The sequence below is a fragment of the Littorina saxatilis genome, linkage group LG7 (assembly GCF_037325665.1).
Source record: "Littorina saxatilis isolate snail1 linkage group LG7, US_GU_Lsax_2.0, whole genome shotgun sequence".
NCBI classification, from domain to species: domain Eukaryota; kingdom Metazoa; phylum Mollusca; class Gastropoda; order Littorinimorpha; family Littorinidae; genus Littorina; species Littorina saxatilis.
This window is the reverse complement of record NC_090251.1, coordinates 8850072-8865722: the sequence shown is the minus strand read 5'-3', so window position 1 is coordinate 8865722 and position 15651 is coordinate 8850072. Positions and strand designations below refer to the sequence as shown.

Sequence of the window (15651 nt, the reverse complement as noted above, 5' to 3'; positions counted from 1 at the left end):
ACTACTGGACCGATCTTTATGAAATTTTACAAGAGAGTTCCTGAGTATTATATCTCCAGAAGTTGTTCAGTTTTTAGATAAATATCTTTGATGACGTAATATCCGGCTGTTTGTGAAAGTTGAGGCGGCACTGTCACGCTCTCATTTGCCAACCAATTTGGTTTTAATTTTGGTCAAGTAATCTTCGACAACGCCGGGACTCTGGTATTGCATTTCAGGTTGGAGGCTTAAAGATCAAATAATGAGTTTGCTCATTAAAGTTGTCATTAACTCGATTTTTCGCAAACAGATTTAAAATTGATTGCATCGTATTATGTATCAAATTCTGAATCTAAACATATGATACTTATGTCATGTTTACTCTTAAAATGTGATCCCAATTAAGGGGAGACAGGGTAGGCAAGCATTTTTTTTAACATTTAGTCAAGTTGTGTGCGTGTGTGTGTGCGTGCGTCTGTGCGTGCGTGTGTGCGTGAGTGTAGAGCGGTTCAGACCAAAGTACTAGACCGATCTTTATGAAATTTGACATGAGAGTTCCTGGGTATGATATCCCCGAACGTTTTTTTCCTTTTTTTGACTCACATGCGAAGCAAAAGTGAGTCTATGTACTCACCCGAGTCGTCCGTCCGTCCGTCCGTCCGGCCGGCCGTCCGGAAAACTTTAACGTTGGATATTTCTTGGACACTATTCAGTCTATCAGTACCAAATTTGGCAAGATGGTGTATGATGACAAGGTCCCAAAAAACATACATAGCATCTTGACCTTGCTTCAAGGTCAAGGTCGCAGGGGCCATAAATGTTGTCTAAAAAACAGCTATTTTTCACATTTTCCCCATTTTCTCTGAAGTTTTTGAGATTGAATACCTCACCTATTTATGATATATAGGGCAAAGTAAGCCCCATTTTTTGATACCAGTTTGGTTTACCTTGCTTCAAGGTCAAGGTCACAGGAGCTCTTCAAAGTTGGATTGTATACATATTTTGAAGTGACCTTGACCCTGAACTATGGAAGATAACTGTTTCAAACTTAAAAATTATGTGGGGCACATGTTATGCTTTCATCATGAGACACATTTGGTCACATATGATCAAGGTCAAGGTCACTTTGACCCTTATGAAATGTGACCAAAATAAGGTAGTGAACCACTAAAAGTGACCATATCTCATGGTAGAAAGAGCCAATAAGCACCATTGTACTTCCTATGTCTTGAATTAACAGCTTTGTGTTGTATGACCTTGGATGACCTTGACCTTGGGTCAAGGTCACATGTATTTTGGTAGGAAAAATGTGTAAAGCAGTTCTTAGTGTATGATGTCATTGCTAGGTTTAGTTATTTGACCTTGACCCTGAAGGTCAAGGTCATGTAAAGGTCAAGGTCAAGCATGTGAGTCGTATGGGCTTTGCCCTTCTTGTTGATAAATGTCTTTGATGACGTCATATCCGGCTTTTTGTAAAAGTTGAGGCGGCACTGTCACGCCCTCATTTTTCAATCAAATTGATTGAAATTGTGGCCAAGCAATCTTCGATGAAGGCCGGACTTCGGTATTGCATTTCAGCTTGGTGGCGTAAAAATTAATTGATGACTTTGGTCATTAAAAATTTGAAAATTGTTAAAAAAAAAATTTGTTTTAAAGCGATCCAAATTTACGTTCATCTTATTTTTCATCATTTTCTGATTCCAAAAACATATAAATATGTTATATTTGGATTAAAAACAAGCTCTGAAAATTAAAAATATCAAAATTATGATCAAAATTAAATTTTCCAAATCAATTTAAAAACACTTTCATCTTATTCCTTGTTGGTTCTTGATTCCAAAAGCATATAGATATGATATGTTTGGATTAAAAACACGCTCAGAAAGTTAAAACGAAGAGAGTTACAGAAAAGCGTGCAATCCTTCTGAGCGCAACTACTACCCCGCTCTTCTTGTCAATTTCACTGCCTTTGCCATAAGCGGTGGACTGACGATGCTACGAGTATACGGTCTTGCTGAAAAAATGCATTGCGTTCCGTTTCATTCTGTGAGTTCGACAGCTTGACTAAATGTTGTATTTTCGCCTTACGCGACTTGTTGTGTTTGCGGCCGCAATTTCTGCAATCGATGGTATCATATTGCCCTCTGGAGTCGCGGCTCGCTGGTTTCTTGTACTGACGTCCTTTTGTACGTGTTTGTTTGTGTACCACGTCAACACTGTTTTCTGTTGTGGCCATCGAGTTTAGTCTTCTTTGCGTCGCTTCGTAATTTGTTGCAATGTCAATGGCTTTGTCCATCGCGAGTGTGTTGCCTTTTGTGAGAAGTTTCTCCCTGATCTCAGAAGATCGGATGCCTCCGACAATTTTGTCACGGACCATTTCATTCGAATCGGTGTATTCACAATCTTTCACCAGATTGCGGAGATCCGTGACGAAAGTTTCGAACGTTTCGTCTGCCTGCTGTCTTCTCTCCTGGAAGGTGTAGCGTCCGAAAATTGTGTTTTTTTGTCGGTGCTGCATGGTCTTGGAATTTGCCCACCAGGAAACTGATGTTCTTCTTATCAGCGTCGGCTAGCCCCCAGGAGTTAAAAAATTCACGTCCTGTGTCGCCAACCCAGATGAGGAGGTAGGCACACTGCTCTTCCTCACCAATGCGTTTGAGAGGTCCTTTAAACATCAACTGAGCATGGTCTTTGAAATTTTTCCACTCCTCGTTGAGGTTTGTTGCTTGCCAGTTGATGGTCGGATTCTGCTGCGGTGCAGCCATTTTGCGTACCACTGAACCACGTTCTGCCTATTGTAAAAAAAATCAAAGTTCCCACACAAGAACGAGCGTGCATCATGTACCAGTCCTTACAACACTTTCAGAGTAATGCAAGGAGTCTGCCACAGTATGGACGGCCGAACGGCCGGCAGCGGACACAAACATTAACGCTGAGGTTATCTCTGACGTTTTTTTCCAGGTACACATCTGAAACTTTGCACACTTTCAGCGTTGGATGATCTCGCGAAGTGACACAGTTTGGTTGACCCTCGTCAAATGTTGGGGTCACAGCAGGGTCATGTAGTTTCATAAAAACTAAACGTTGAGGTTATCTCGCAGTTTTCGAAGCTAAAGCTTTGAAACATTGCGCACGTCTAGGGTTTGATAATCTCCCGACTTGACCTGAGTTTGTGTGACTCTCGTCAAGTTTTGGGGTCACATGGGGTCATGTTCGATTCATAATAACCACCATTGACGTTAATTCAGGCGTTTTTTGAAGCTAGAGCTTTGAAACTTTGTTCACTTTACTTCAAGGATTTGATAATCTGCCACTATGACTATAGTTTGGTTTACCCCTGTCACATTTTGTTCGTAAGTACGTTGATATTTTCTTAGTTATTTTGGAAGCAAAAACCTCCAAACTTCACAGATTTGTACATGTAGTTGTTTTTAATCAACAGTCATGACCAAAATTTGGTCTTAAAATGGAGGAGTCTTCTGTTGGATAGGATGTTTGTGGGAGGGGGATAAGAAGGGAAGCAGTCTTATTTCTGGTGGGGAGGGGAGAGGGAGGATCTTAAATGGGACGGAGTGTGTCTTCTTTTGGAAGAGAGGGGTGTCCACTGTAATGGGAAATGTCGAAGGTGAGTCGTGTAAGCATTTGTTTTTCTTGCTTATCATGATTTTGGTTTTGATTTGGGCTGTACTCGTGTGTGTGTGTGTGTGTGTGTGTGTGTGTGTGTGTGTGTGTGTGTGTGTGTGTATGTGTATGTGTGTGTCTGTGTGTATGTGTGTGTCTGTGTGTGTCTGTGTGTGTGTGTGTGCGTGTGTCTGTGTGTGTGTGTGTGTGTTTGTGCGTGTGTGTATGTGTGTGTCTGTGTGTGTGTGTGTGTTTGTGTGTATGTGTGTGTGTGTGTGTGTGTGTGTGTGTGTGTGTGTGTGTGTGTGTGTGTGTGCAGGGGTGAAGACAGGCAAGGCGTGTTTCAGAAACTCAGACTGTGCGGCCGGCGCGATGTGTATTAGCTCCAAATGTCAATGTAACACCACTATCTCCCAACCAAGCAACGATATGTGTTGTAAGTATTGTCTCCAACAAAACACTTCACTTGTGTTGCATTGATTGAAAAAAACAAGGATCACAGAACACTTAATTATTCTCAAACTCCATGCTGAATGGCACTGTGTGAGGTATGCATTGACACCACACAGAACACGTTAGAACTGTTAAGTCCTGCCCAACAACACATTGCGTGCTATGCTTTGACAACACACAGAACACGTTAGAACTGTTAAGTCCTGCCCAACAACACATTGCACGCTATGCTTTGACAACACACAGAACACGTTAGATCTGTTAAGTCCTGCCCAACAACGCCTTGCGGCTATGCTTTGACACTATATAAAACACTTCAGTAATGTAAAGTCCTGCCCAATTACACATTGTGCGCTATGCTTTGACACCACACATAACGCAGAACACTTTAGTACTGTAATGTCCTACCCAACAACACATTGTGTGCTATGCTTTGACACCACACAAAACGCAGAACACTTTAGTACTGTAATGTCCTACCCAACACCACACTGTGCGCTATGCTTTGACACCACACAGAACGCAGAACGCGTTAGTACTGTCATGTCCTACCCAACAACACATTGTGCGCTATTTCTTTTTTATTTAATTTACTTTATTATCCCAATTATTACAAATTCGGGTTCGCTTCACGGAACACAAAACACTTTAGTACTGTAATGTCCTACACACCAACACATCGCATTGAGCGGTATGCATTGCCACCACACAGAACGCAGGACACTATTAAGCACTGTAGTTTCTTCCCACGTGGTTTTGTTGGCACAGTGCCAGAAAACCAGCTTTGTTTCTTGGTCTTATCCTTCCTTTAGAATTTTGCTGGAACTGTTCTAGGTTAACCATCTTTGTTATCTTGGTCTCAATCTTCCAACCTTGTTTTGTTGGCACAGTGCCAGTTAACCGGCTTTGTTATCCTGATCTTACCCTTCCTTCGTTGGTTGTTGGCACAGTGCCAGTTAACCAGCTTTGTTATCCTGATCTTACCCTTCCTTCGTTGGTTGTTGGCACAGTGTCAGTTACCAGCTTTGGTATCCTGATCTTACCCTTCCTTCGTTGGTTGTTGGCACAGTGCCAGTTAACCAGCTTTGTTATCCTGATCTTACCCTTCCTTCGTTGGTTGTTGGCAAAGTGCCAGTTAACCAGCTTTGTCATCCTACCGGCACGGTTGGCCTAGTGGTAAGGCGTCCGCCCCGTGATCGGGAGGTCGTGGGTTCGAACCCCGGCCGGGTCATACCTAAGACTTTAAAATTGGCAATCTAGTGGCTGCTCCGCCTGGCGTCTGGCATTATGGGGTTAGTGCTAGGACTGGTTGGTCCGGTGTCAGAATAATGTGACTGGGTGAGACATGAAGCCTGTGCTGCAACTTCTGTCTTGTGTGTGGCGCACGTTATATGTCAAAGCAGCACCGCCCTGATATGGCCCTTCGTGGTCGGCTGGGCGTTAAACAAACACAGCTTTATCATCCTGATCTCATCCTTCTTGCGTTGGTTGTTGGCACAGTGCCAGCGGAAGGATATGCTGGCAGCATCTGCGGCAACAGCACGAGCACCATTGCCTGCATAACACAAACCTCGTGTACGAGCAACATCTGTCAGTGTGAGGACGGCTATGAAATCTTCCCGCGCACCTTTACCTGTACACGTAAGTGTTACACATACAGTACGGCAGCGTTCCTTCAGAGTAAAGTCATCTGAGTAACCAGCAAGAAATAGTAACGAGCAGCTGGGGTTTTTGAGTCACTTGAGAAAAAGTGACTCTATGTAATCGGTCAGTGTTAGTCTGTCCGGCCGGCCGTCCGGCCGGCCGTCCGGCCGGCCGGCCGGCCGTCCGTAGACACCACCTTAACGTTGGACTTTTCTCGGAAACTATCAAAGCGATCGGGCTCATATTTTGTTTAGTCGTGACCTCCAATGACCTCTACACTTTAACGATGGTTTCGTTGACCTTTGACCTTTTTCAAGGTCACAGGTCAGCGTCAAAGGAAAAATTAGACATTTTATATCTTTGACAAAGTTCATCGGATGTGATTGAAACTTTGTAGGATTATTCTTTACATCAAAGTATTTACATCTGTAGCCTTTTACGAACGTTATCAGAAAAACAAGGGAGATAACTAGCCTTTTCTGTTCGGCAACACACAACTTAACGTTGGGCTTTTCTCGGAAACTATAAAAGTGACCGGGCTCAAATTTTATGTGAACGTGACTCATTGTGTTGTGAATAGCAATTTCTTCCTGTCCATCTGATGCCTCATATAATATTCAGAACTGCGAAAGTGACTCGATCGAGCGTTTGCTCTTCTTGTCTTCAGATGTAATGTTTGGGTTACCATCCAAACAGCCGGCCAGCATGTGGTCCGTCTGTGGAAACACACTAACAAACGAACACAACTCAAACGTGTAATGACTGGATCGTCAGAGGTGACAGCAAATAGGTGAAACCATGCAGGCAATAAATGTAATGACTAAATGTTCTTTGTACATGTATACAATATATCCTTTTGGCTGAAGCTAATCTCTGTAGATGTATACCATGGGATTTTCCTTTCCTTTATTTACAACATGAAAGATGTCAAAATGGTTATCGTATCGTCAGTGCGCTTATGTTATTCTTTCCTATTATTTGATTGTGATAATCTTAATTATTTAGATTGTCTCTGTAATTTATTCAATCTAAAGATGACACAGACAACACTTTATGACAGTGTTATTGGAAGTATGATAGGTGTGCTTGTTATTACATACGTGAACCTCTTTTATGTTTATGTGTGTTATTCTTTTGTCCAATTGTTGTTATCATCGTTTACAGGCAGGTAGGGTGTGCCGAAGATGTTCCATTTGTCTGTAACATTTTAATGGACAATAAAGTGTTGTTATTGTTATTGTTATTGTCTAACACGCCACTTTGTGATTCTATGACGAAAGTGTTCTGGACCCAAACAATGCCAGATAAGGAAGTGTTCCTGCTTCAAAGCAAGGCTGTAGTGCAACAGTAGGTGTCAACACACCATTTCATTGAAAAACAAGGCAGCATGAACAAAACTGGAATTCGATCAAGACCGTATCTGTCCGGAGCGCAGTCGCTCAGACATCTATGTGTAATGGTCAGGGGTTTGCGAAATGTAATTGCTCTGGACCAAAACGATGTCGGACAAGGAATTGTTCCTGCTTCAAAGCAAGGCTACAGTGCAACAGTAGGTGTCATCACACCCTGGACATACATTACATATTCTTATTTTCTAAAAATGGTTCCAACATAGTTCACTTTTTGTGACCCCACAAAGCCACGTTTAGTCATTACACGTAATGACTAGAGACTTAAAGGGCAGAGGTGACATGGAATTTTGATCCAAAATGGTCCCATGATGTGATTTGGGTTTTCAGCATATTTAAGTAATTTGAACACCCTAGAATAACTGCATGATGTTTATTTTGTCAATTTCATCCTCTTTTTTCAATAAAGTGATGATTTGCAAAGTGAGTGAATGCTAAAAATCTGCAAGTTCGATTTTTTCATGGCAGAGCAGCAGCAACATGTGATCACATGTCGATGAGTTTGTCAAATTTATTGCATACACAGTACTCAGCGGGAATTCCCGTTTTTGTGACGATGTCACAGTCATGAAAATAAAGTCCGTTTGTACCCCTCAACGGCCACAATACAGTGCTGGTGAAGGCTACTTTCACTTGCAAAATGTTCCATATTTGGAAAGTGACCTTCACCTTTGAAAATGTATTCGCTGATTAGTCATTACCAACAATGTTCAGCCGAGAAGTCGTTCTGCGCATGCGCGCGCAACACATCCGCATAAACACGCGGACGTTATTTTGAATCGGTTCGACGTCTCAAACAGCGATGTTCCTCTCAACTCGGCCTCTTAAAAATAAATTCGGCGGATATCCATCATGCAGGAGGCAGAGGAAGTTACAACTTTCGGCAGATCGAGCAGCGAAAAAGAAAAAGCTAGCGGTCGGTGTGAATGTTGAGTCCGCGATGCCTGAATAACAGGTAGGACGTCAAGCCTTGTTTATCTCACATAAACGCCACCTTGACTGTCTCAGTTACACCCTAAACTACTGCTAATCGAACTTCGGACCCATCTTCCACTCATGTATATAATTCTTGGTGAAACAATGATATTTTGACTTAGATGTTTGCTTCGTTGCAAAATCCAATTTTCCTCATTCAAGGAACGCAACAACTAGGTGCATTTTCGATTGAATCAAATTTTGGGCTAAAATCTTTTAGATTTCATCCCGAATCTATTTCACCAATAAGGAACTTGATGTTCTTTTCTCCCTCTAGATCATTGAATCCCTTGAAATTGTCAGGGAAGCATACTGTCTAGATGATTTTTTATTTGGCAGAAGCCCGACTGACGTCCTACAGATGCATGAGTTTTGGAAAAAAATAATGCTAATTCGAAGCAATTTCCGATCAAAACTCGGCCACTTTTTGTGTGATGGAAACGAATTAGCAGAAACCATATCTGTCTGCTCCTGTGATAAAACTGAGAACATCGAGATATGCAAGTAAAATTCCAAACGCCTTATTTCCAGCTGATCAGAATCACTGTACTTGATGTTTCATTGAGTGTAGCATCAGTGTGCAACTTTGGACTGATAGGGGATTGTGAAGAGTACTTGGAGTATTGGAAAATGTCAGTAAATAGTACCCGAATGCACACATACTCTTGGTTTGTCAATCTGTCTTCACTGTGCGCAGCAAAACACTTCACAGACTTTGAAATGCAACTTTCTCAGAATGTGATTTTCAAGGATGGTAACAACACGGCGATGGTCTTCACTTCCCATCTACTTGGGGTAGACTACTATTTTTTCCCCAATCATTGTAAATGACATCGCCCCGTAGTTACAGAAGCGCTTTTTGAAAAAAAAAACTTTTTATTTTATTTTTATGAATTGAAATGAAAGCCTAACATAGCATTTTCATGCACAAATTTAATGTCACCCAATTTTTTTTAATTTTTACTGGGAACTAAGGCTGATACTCATAAACATGCTCTGTAACTACTGAGAAACGCTACTTGTGAGTTCATAACAACAAATATGAGGTTGTTAGCTTGAGAAATGTCTAAAATATCACGCAAGAGCAAACTAGGCCGTTTCATGTTTGTTTTTGTTTTTTTCAAAAATCGAGCATTTTTACCCCATAAAAAGATCCGCAGGCAAAAAAGTTGCACAGATGAGTCTGTGTATGTGTTTTTGCTTGATAATACGTACAAATATTGCAAGAAAAAGTGCAAACATCCAGTAGAAATGTTTCGTGCCACCTCTCCCCTTAAGTCATTACACAAAATGCCTGTATGCATCAGTCATTTCACGTAATTGACTTATTGACTGCAGCATAATGCAATTCGATTTACTTTTAGTGAAGGTGAGTCATGATCATTTGCTTGTCTTGGTCGTCAGGTTCCAAGAGGGTCGACAGTAATTGTACCATCCTACCATGCACCAGCGGCTTGATCTGCGAAGAGAACAAATGCAGTGAGAATGGACAGTTGCTTTTCTTATTCTGCTTGTGTTCTGTTTATGAAATGAATTATTGTTGATTACCGAACGATTAGTAATCGATCGATCGCAATTTGTTTGTGTAGGTACGAAGTATGATAGTTACAGGCATCACTAACAAGTAAGAATGAAACAAGGAATGTTGTGGTTTGGGCATGCTTGTAACTGTTATTGTAAAATATCGATTTAGATTCATATCCGACCTCGTTGTATATTTTAACTCGGTTGTTAGGAGAGTCCAAATAGTAAGCAGTGGTATTCCGGCTTGCCGGCTGTGTAGTATTGTTGAGGTTTTTTTAAGCGAGCTGTGTATTATTGTTCAGGTTTTCAGACTTGAACATTCACATTTCACACACAGATAACTTTTGAGAGTATTCAAACAAAACAACCGTTTGTTGTACATTCGGTGAATTTCGAAGTGACAGATGGGACAACATGGAGAGAGACAAAAAAAATCCCATTTTATCGAACAATTTTGAAAAAGTATCTTTGACACTTCACACACTTCAACAATGTGATTAATTCTAGAAATGACCCACATTTGATTCATAATTATCAATTTTGAAGCTCACAGATGTTTGTCATAGAAACTTACGATTTTCTTTAATAGAACAATTGAAGAATGATTTTTAATTCTATGAGGTGTCAAGTTTGTTTCAAAAACGATGTTTTTCCCCTCATCATTTTGAAACTTGATCTTTGAAACTGTACACAATTTTGGAGTTTGGCGACTTCAAAACTTGACCCGAGTGGTTGATCTTTATCAAATTACAAAGCCACAGAGATGTTGAATTCAGGTGGGGGAGCACAATGTTTGTGAAGCCACACTATCCTTGGCATTCGATATCATTAATCCCTCTCGTTTTGGGCTTATTTTTGTGAGCCACAAACGCAAAATGTGCCCCACAAAATATGGGGCACAAAATGTGGGGCACAAATACAGTTTGTGGCCCACAAAAAGAAGGCCTTATTAAAATAAGGGACACAAAATGTGCCCCTTAAAAATAAGGGCAAATAAAATAAGCCCTTGAACAAAATGTGAAGCTTTATTTTGTGGACCATAATTTTACACTGATGACTTTCGCGAGTAGTCGGTTTTAAGACACAATAAAACGCTCTTCCTTAATGGAGTAGATGAATAGTATTGATGACGAAAAAACATGGCGGCCGTCGTAACAGACATTGGAAACAATCTAATATTTGGCAGTTCAACACGTCCACCAGAGAAATATATCGACAAAGAAGTTGACACACTGACTGCCTTTCTGAAGGAATTTAATCGGGATGTAAATGGTACAGTTGATTTTGGACACGGTCTGGCTTGAATGGGGAGGTTGGCGATGAATCACACTGTCTACACTACAGGACAGTCATCGGTTTGGATCAACCAGCGGGTAAGTTATTGTTTTTAAAATCCAAGACATGACCATCGCAAACGTGGCCTTTGTAGGACTGAGCAAGATTTTTCTGTTGTGTATGTGTGTGTTAGTGTTACTGAATAACTGGGTGTGACTGAGTCAATGAGTGTGCGTTTGTTGTGTTCTGTTTTTTAGTCAAGTTTAGAAAATGCTTGATCTGAACTATGGTTGTAAAAGAATAAACAAAACAATTTCTGATATAGTGAGTGATTTGGCTCTGGTGGTGAAGTAGAAATAGTACTTATTTCATTTTTGACTCACATGCGAAGCAGAAGTGAGTCTATGTACTCACCCGAGTCGTCCGTCCGTCCGTCCGTCCGTCCGGAAAACTTTAACGTTGGATATTTCTTGGACACTATTCAGTCTATCAGTACCAAATTTGGCAAGATGGTGTATGATGACAAGGCCCCAAAAAACATACATATCATCTTGACCTTGCTTCAAGGTCAAGGTCGCAGGGGCCATAAATGTTGCCTAAAAAACAGCTATTTTTCACAGTTTCTCTGAAGTTTTTGAGATTCAATACCTCACCTATATATGATATATAGGGAAAAGTAAGCCCCATCTTTTGATACCAGTTTGGTTTACCTTGCTTCAAGGTCAAGGTCACAGGAGCTCTTCAAAGTTGGATTGTATACATATTTTGAAGTGACCCTGAACTATGGAAGATAACTGTTTCAAACTTTAAAATTATGTGGGGCATATGTTATGCTTTCATCATGAGACACATTTGGTCACATATGATCAAGGTCAAGGCCACTTTGACCCTTATGAAATGTGACCAAAATAAGGTAGTGAACCACTAAAAGTGACCTTATCTCATGGTAGAAAGAGCCAATAAGCACCATTGTACTTCCTATGTCTTGAATTAACAGCTTTGTGTTGCATGACCTTGGATGACCTTGACCTTGGGTCAAGGTCACATGTATTTTGGTAGGAAAAATGTGTAAAGCAGTTCTTAGTGTATGATGTCATTGCTAGGTTTAGTTAAGGTCATGTAAAGGTCAAGGTCAAGCATGTGAGTCGTATGGGCTTTGCCCTTCTTGTTAAGACATGTAATATTGTTACGTTAATTACTTAAAGGCTGACATATAGTCCTATTTAATTAGTTTAATTACTTCCAGGGCTTTTCCCATCGTTGCGGGGATGTATACATCAAGCTTCCTGCAAAGTTTTGGGTTTGAAGTCCTTATCAATTACGAGAAATAATTAATTCTTTATTGCATTGTTTAGCAACAGTTCTCCAGGACTTGGGCTATTTTTAGACCGTTGACGTCACTTCGTGACGTTTCGTAAACCAAAGATGGTGTCGGAGACAGTCAAAGCGCGGTTGCGTAGCCTACAATGGCACAAAAAAAAAAGAAGTAAACCCGTCTAAAGCTGTCAAGGCCACTAGATCTGCTGAGAAGAGAAAGTGGACTCCTTTTCTTCATCACCACGCAGCACCAGCGCTGGGTCGCGCTGAAAGAAAGATTGTTTTCGTCAGAGGCCCATCACTTCAAATTGAGAACCAAGTACAAAGGGGATACTGAACTCGCCAAAGTTTTGCTGGACACGTGAGTACATAGGCCTAATAGAAAATTAGATGTACTTGTAGCTTGTCAGCTGAAGCCTGTAGCCTTATGCTTACGAATATGTGCTGTGAGATATCGTATATTTTCAACTAAGTACGTCAAACACATTTTCAACTTATTTCATCAGCAAATTCAATGGTTAACGAAAAAAGGTGAGGATGGAGGGTGGGTTTTTTCCTTCAGCTTCTGTTGTCTGTTGTTCTCGGAATTGTAGCTCGAATGGAATAGAACGCCAACTGAATAGCGATAAGCCGTTTGAGAATGACTTGTTTGCTTAAGCCCTTCTCAAACGGCTCACTTGCAGGTAGTTTTCGCTTTATCATAAACTCATTTATGGCTAAGGCCGAAATGTATTTATGACAAGACTAAGGCCTAAAAAAAAAAAGGTGTGGTTACGGTAACCCGACCTACCCTATTTTTAGGGGCCGATCCTATAACTTTTTATTACATTTGTCAACAAAAAAAAAAAACCGAGTGCAAAAATCGCAATGAAAGCGAAAGCGCCCGAGTCGCACACTTATTTCCCTGTCAAGTAGGTTTAATTTGTACACATTAGAAAAAAAAGTAAAAAAAAAAAAAAAGTGATTGCCTACCTACCTACCCTATTTTTTTGGGCTATGTTACCGTAACCACACCTATTTTTTTTTTGGCCTAACAACCATGCAACACAAATATCCCCCATCATGCTAAAGGGAGATAATCAATGAAACACAAGCCTTATGATCAGTCAAGTTCAATTTTACTGGACTGATAAATCAACATAGGTAAAGGTTTTGGCATAAAATGGGCACGGATTGGCGGAAGATATATATGCATGGCTAAGGGGGAGGGGGGGGGGGGGGTAACTGCTTTATTGTGAAATTCCATCCCTCCAAAAGCTGGGCCTGGTTTAACTGGCAACAACGGGTCTGAGATCCACTGCAAACCTTCATTTGCCCCTGAGTCAGCATGGTCGGGGTGTGAAACCATTACCATGTGCTTGCTTTCCGGCACCCATGCTGCTGTTTTGCGGGGCTTTGCTACCAGCCCCAGGCCTCAGATCTGGAGGGAGCAGGGTCCCGAACCGGCCACGGGATATCCCATCCCGTGGTTACGCTTGCCACATCCCGTGGTTCGCTTGGGCTCACCTGTGGACCCTGCGTAAGTCCGGTAACAATCTACCAAAATACAGCCGAATGCAGTGTCCCCCTTTACCATGCTTATCTCCCGCCACTAACAGCTATGTATTAGTTGTTCCGCCAATCCGTATACTAAGTACTTATAACATCTAATTTAGGACAATGTTAGCGAGTTGCTGCTCTAAGGTTTCTTTGAAGAGTTCATTTCCCCTATAGTTGAGGTGGACACCATCAGGGAGGAGGCAGTCCATGCCAATGTTCTGGTGGTATATGACTTTGCCGTTCTCCTTCAGGATTCGGCCCCTGGCCCTCTGATTGAGCCTTTGGCGCGAGTTTTCCGCACCTTGCAGGGTGTGGGCATGCCGCCATGCCAAGCGGGGTAGCATGTCCGACCACACCAATATCGCCGCCGGATAGTACGCCCTGATGAAACAGACAAGTTTATCAAGTTCCTGTAGCCACTGTTTTTGGTCCACCCGGGCGATGTCGTTCGCGCCCACATGCAGGACCAGGTAGCGCGGTGGGGTTCCTCGGATGGTGCTGAGCAGCTTGTTGCGGGCCTGGGGAAACCCAAGGCCTGGCTGCCCCGCGAGCAGTACCGGCAATGGTAATCGCAGGTCTTGCCGCGACCTGTCCAGGTGTTGTTGCAGCCTAATTATCAGGCTGGAGCCCACCAACATGATTCCTGAAACTCATATGCAAACATTTCTAAGGTCCTCCTTTAATGTATATGAAAGTCAATTCACAACCCAACTACTGTTGTTGCCAGAACGCCTTCCCTGTTGCGGAGGTGTAAACCAATCCGCCCGGGCCACAAGCGCCCTGGCCCTCAAGCAAAAACATTTACCCCTGACTAGACCACGCATTCCCTGTGGCGGAGGTGAAAACCAATCCGCCCAGGCCACATGCAAAATTATATACCTGACTAGAACACGTTCCCTGTGGCGGAGGTGTAAACCAATCCGCCAAGGCCACAAGAAAAATTATTTACCTGACTAGAACACATTCCCTGTGGCGGAGGTGTAAACCAATCCGCCCAGGCCACAAACAAATTATTTACCTGACTAGAACACGTTCCCTGTGGCGGAGGTGTAAACCAATCCGCCCAGGCCACAAGAACAATTATTTACCTGTCTAGAACACATTCCCTGTGGCGGAGGTGTAAACCAATCCGCCCAGGCCACAAGAAAAATATTTACCTGACTAGAACACATTCCCTGTGGCGGAGGTGTAAACCAATCCGCCCAGGCCACATGCAAAATTATTTACTTGACTAAGACACATTCCCTGTGGCGGAGGTGAAAACCAATCCGCCCAGGCCACATGCAAAATTATATACCTGACTAGAACACGTTCCCTGTGGCGGAGGTGTAAACCAATCCGCCAAGGCCACAAGAAAAATTATTTACCTGACTAGAACACATTCCCTGTGGCGGAGGTGTAAACCAATCCGCCCAGGCCACAAGAAAATTATTTACCTGACTAGAACACGTTCCCTGTGGCGGAGGTGTAAACCAATCCGCCCAGGCCACAAGAATAATTATGTACCTGTCTAGAACACATTCCCTGTGGCGGAGGTGTAAACCAATCCGCCCAGGCCACAAGAAAAAATATTTACCTGACTAGAACACGTTCCCTGTGGCGGAGGTGTAAACCAATCCGCCCAGGACATTCCTCAAACCTGGTTAGTGCGGACATACTTCTTCACTGCCTGAGACTCCCATCGCCCTAGTGCCATTATGCGCCTCACCGGAGTGCCATTCATAGCTGCTGTGGTGGCTGCCCCGATGCGGAATGAGTGGGAGGTGAATCTGTTCACCTCCTAGCCCAGTGCCTTCGCCCCCCTTTTCAGAATGGCCTGGAACTGGTAGTGGCTTAGTGGCGCGCCATCAAAATGCTTGAAGAGCACCCCTGACCCGCTGGGTATGACTTGTAGATATGCCTGCATGGCCAATAC

The 15651-nt window shown here is 42.4% G+C and overlaps 1 protein-coding gene across 4 annotated transcripts in view; it reads left to right on the top strand.

Moving 5' to 3' along the window:
* LOC138970624 (uncharacterized) overlaps positions 1-15651 on the top strand; it is a 425184-nt gene that overhangs the window by 159190 nt on the left and 250343 nt on the right. For all 4 annotated transcript variants that reach the window (XM_070343089.1, XM_070343090.1, XM_070343088.1 and 1 more), the window contains 3 exons: positions 3920-4036; positions 5554-5694; positions 9486-9560. In XM_070343089.1, coding sequence (XP_070199190.1) covers positions 3920-4036; positions 5554-5694; positions 9486-9560 — 333 coding nt within the window. The remainder of the gene's footprint in view (positions 1-3919; positions 4037-5553; positions 5695-9485; positions 9561-15651) is intronic.